Source organism: Capsicum annuum, chromosome 2, assembly GCF_002878395.1.
Source record: "Capsicum annuum cultivar UCD-10X-F1 chromosome 2, UCD10Xv1.1, whole genome shotgun sequence".
NCBI lineage: Eukaryota > Viridiplantae > Streptophyta > Magnoliopsida > Solanales > Solanaceae > Capsicum > Capsicum annuum.
This window is the reverse complement of record NC_061112.1, coordinates 148,203,122-148,206,297: the sequence shown is the minus strand read 5'-3', so window position 1 is coordinate 148,206,297 and position 3,176 is coordinate 148,203,122. Positions and strand designations below refer to the sequence as shown.

Here is a 3,176-nt window from a genome sequence, read left to right as displayed (position 1 = left end):
GGCTTGCTGCGGTCATAGTCTGTAGGCTTGTGATTATGGATGGGCGGCTTGCTGCGGTCATAGTCTGTAGGCTTGAGATTATGGATGGGCGGTTTGTGGCCATGGTCGTCTGTGCTTATAAGCTTTGGTACTCCATTTTCTACATCAACAAACTCCTTTGATTCTTCTTTCTTGCTTCTCTTATGATTTTGTTCTGGAAACTGATTCATGTTGAGGAAGTTTCGTTCATTCTTCTTGAACATCTGGCTATCCACCTACCATAAATTCACTATATTAGCATGCAAATATGAGAAAAAAGTCATGTCACATATAGATTCAAGGGGGTGGCAGGCTACACTACATGGTAAATGAAGTGGTGCATACTTAAGAGTTAGATGAGATTCTTTTTTATAAAAAAAAATAAAAATTAAGTGAAACATTTTATTCATCTTTCAACAAAAATAGTACATCAAGAGTGCTGGGAAGATTATATTATTATTTATTTTCTATGATATAACTGTTACAGATATTCTAATCTCTTTTTTTTTTCTTTTAACCAAAATTTACTAACGTGAAGTAAAAAATAATAAATGACAATCTATGGCGGAAATATATTAACTTTGTTTTGAATGAACTAGATTATAGAAATATAATTTTTAGTACATTATGTTATTTAGAAGTGAGACTTTTTTTTTTGTCATTCTAATTTTCTGTCTATGTCATATAATGACTATTATGATTTTAATAAATTATTAAAAAGTGGTCAATAAAAGCGCATATCAAACATAACATAACGTCACGATCCATATTTACGATACAATAATATTCAAGGAAAATCAATATCATCAATAAAGAGAAGCAAAAAATTAGCACTAATCTATTCATAAATAATTCATCCGTAATTTTTTTAGAAAAGACTAAATTTAATAAAATAATTAATTCAAGTGAAAGTAATTAAGAATCTTCATCAACAAATTTAAGAATAAATAAAATATATTTATATCCATTAATCATATTTATTAAAATATATTTTTTTCTATTCAATCGATTATAGTTAGATAAACTTATTTAGTTTGTGGTTGTGATATTTTTATTCAAATTTTAGAAGAATAACAATCATAATAATTAGTTTGTTGTTAATTATTTTATCAATTGAAGACATATAAATTATTTTCTCAACATTTGGTTGTATGTTAGTAGGTAAATTAGTAATTAAGTGATTTTGATAATTTTTAAAAGTTAAGGGCAAAAAATCATATTTAAAAAATATTTTTCAAAAGTCTAAAAAAAAAAATTTTCAAAAAAAATACGACCAAATATAACTTCAACTCCAATTTTATCTTCAACTCTAACTCCAACTTTAGAAAAAAATAATTTTCATGACCAAACGACTATTTAAGTGCGTCTTCGTTTGTTACTTGAAATTAAAGTGAAAAAAAGAGAACCTGAGCATTCATATGAGAGGTCTTCATTGAATTAAATCTAGCATCTCCTGTCACGACAAAAAACAAAAAAAAAGGAAAATTACCGACAAACAACTTTATCATTAACAAGTAAAAAAAATTGCTAGCTAATCCTATTTCACGATTTTAAAAAATCATTTTAACTACGAGCTATTTAGCAATAACTTATTTTTTTTATAGTGATGTCAAAACATAATTACAACAAAGGGAAAATGATCAACACAGTAGCTAGTAGTAGCAGTGGCGGAGCCAAGATGTTTATTAAGAGAGTTTGAAAGTGCACATACAAATTAGTCGAAGGGGGTTCAACATATATTATATATAAATAAAAAATAATTTTAATCGTATATAAATAGTGTAATTTTTCATCGAAAAAAATTCAGATGAACCCCCGAAATATATGTTACATCCGCCACCGAGTAGCAGTATGTATATACATACCTGAAATATCATCAACCATATACTCTTGTTTCACTAACAATTTTCTGGTTCCTCCTGCGGAGGCAACGACCATCAAGGCAAATAGGACTAGCAGCAGAATATTGAAACTACCTGACACCATATTAGTAATATTTCTGAGCAGTGAACTTAAAAAGCATACATTAATTCTCACTTCTTCCTCATCAACCCATCATATTATATAGTAGAACGTGAGATTTTTTTCAAAAATCAAACTTGGCCAGTCAAAGTTAGGATTCCAACACCTATCTTATTCCAATAATATATTATCAACTTGGCCCAACTTGTACACTGCTTGGGAAATCTCAACTCATCAAATAATTTTGGGATAATACGCATCGTGCCTTTAACGTAGTCACGGCTTACATTATTTATGCTCTTCAATTTCGAATGTGCATGGGTCGATATTTAAATTTATATAAAATTAAATAAATAAATAAATATACACATTTTATGTAACAATTTGCGTGAGATGTCATCAAACCAAATATAATAAAATGTACCTTTATTTTCGTCAAAAAATTATTTACCTACCGGACAAACTTTATTTTATTTAATTTGCAGATTAGCACTACTTTTGGGGTGGCTATCATCTTACAGAGTGTATGTATATGAGGTTATCGCCACACTGTTTCGTAGAAGTTTGACAAAAGAAATAAAAAAGTTTTGAGCAGCAAAGTAAGTCAAAAAAAAAATAGAACCAATAATTAGGGATAAGAAAGTCAAAATAGAGAGTTGTACAAGTTGACGAAAATAACAATCATAATCAAATCAAAATTATTTCAGTTTGGTTTGATTTTTACAAATTTGGTTCGGTTATTTCGTATTTTTATTTCAATTTTGAAGATTAAAGTAGTGACCATTTAAAATTGGTGATTTTTTTTAAAAAATAATCTTTTTTCAAACTTATTTTCATTCTCAAATATAATTAATTCAACACGAATGAAATAATCATAAATATCGACTTCGCCGAGTCATCACCATTGGCGTGATGACAATGGCCACACGCGGCAGCGACTGTCGACGGCAATGACGAACTGAGCAAACAAACTGAGCAAACGACTGCAACTGTCGTTGGCGATGTTGAAATTTCAAATGAACTAAGGATGAATAAGCGTCGTTGCAGCCTTCACGTTACTATTACGATCAAAAGCAAAACAACATATTTGGATTTAGGTTTACTAAATGATTATAATTTATATACTTATATGTTATATTAGATTATATTATATTTTTAGTAAATTTACATATAATATGAAATATATATATATATAT

The 3,176-nt window shown here is 28.5% G+C and overlaps 1 protein-coding gene across 1 annotated transcript in view; it reads right to left on the bottom strand.

Moving 5' to 3' along the window:
• Positions 1–2,070, bottom strand: part of LOC107861420 — an 11,749-nt gene extending 9,679 nt beyond the window's left edge. Inside the window, exons 1-3 of the mRNA XM_047407868.1 lie at positions 1,884–2,070; positions 1,425–1,471; positions 4–254 (exon numbers count right to left, since the gene is read on the bottom strand). Of these exons, the coding sequence (XP_047263824.1) occupies positions 4–254; positions 1,425–1,471; positions 1,884–2,004 (419 nt within the window). The 5' untranslated portion in view covers positions 2,005–2,070. The remainder of the gene's footprint in view (positions 1–3; positions 255–1,424; positions 1,472–1,883) is intronic.
• Between the last annotated feature and the right edge of the window lie 1,106 nt (positions 2,071–3,176).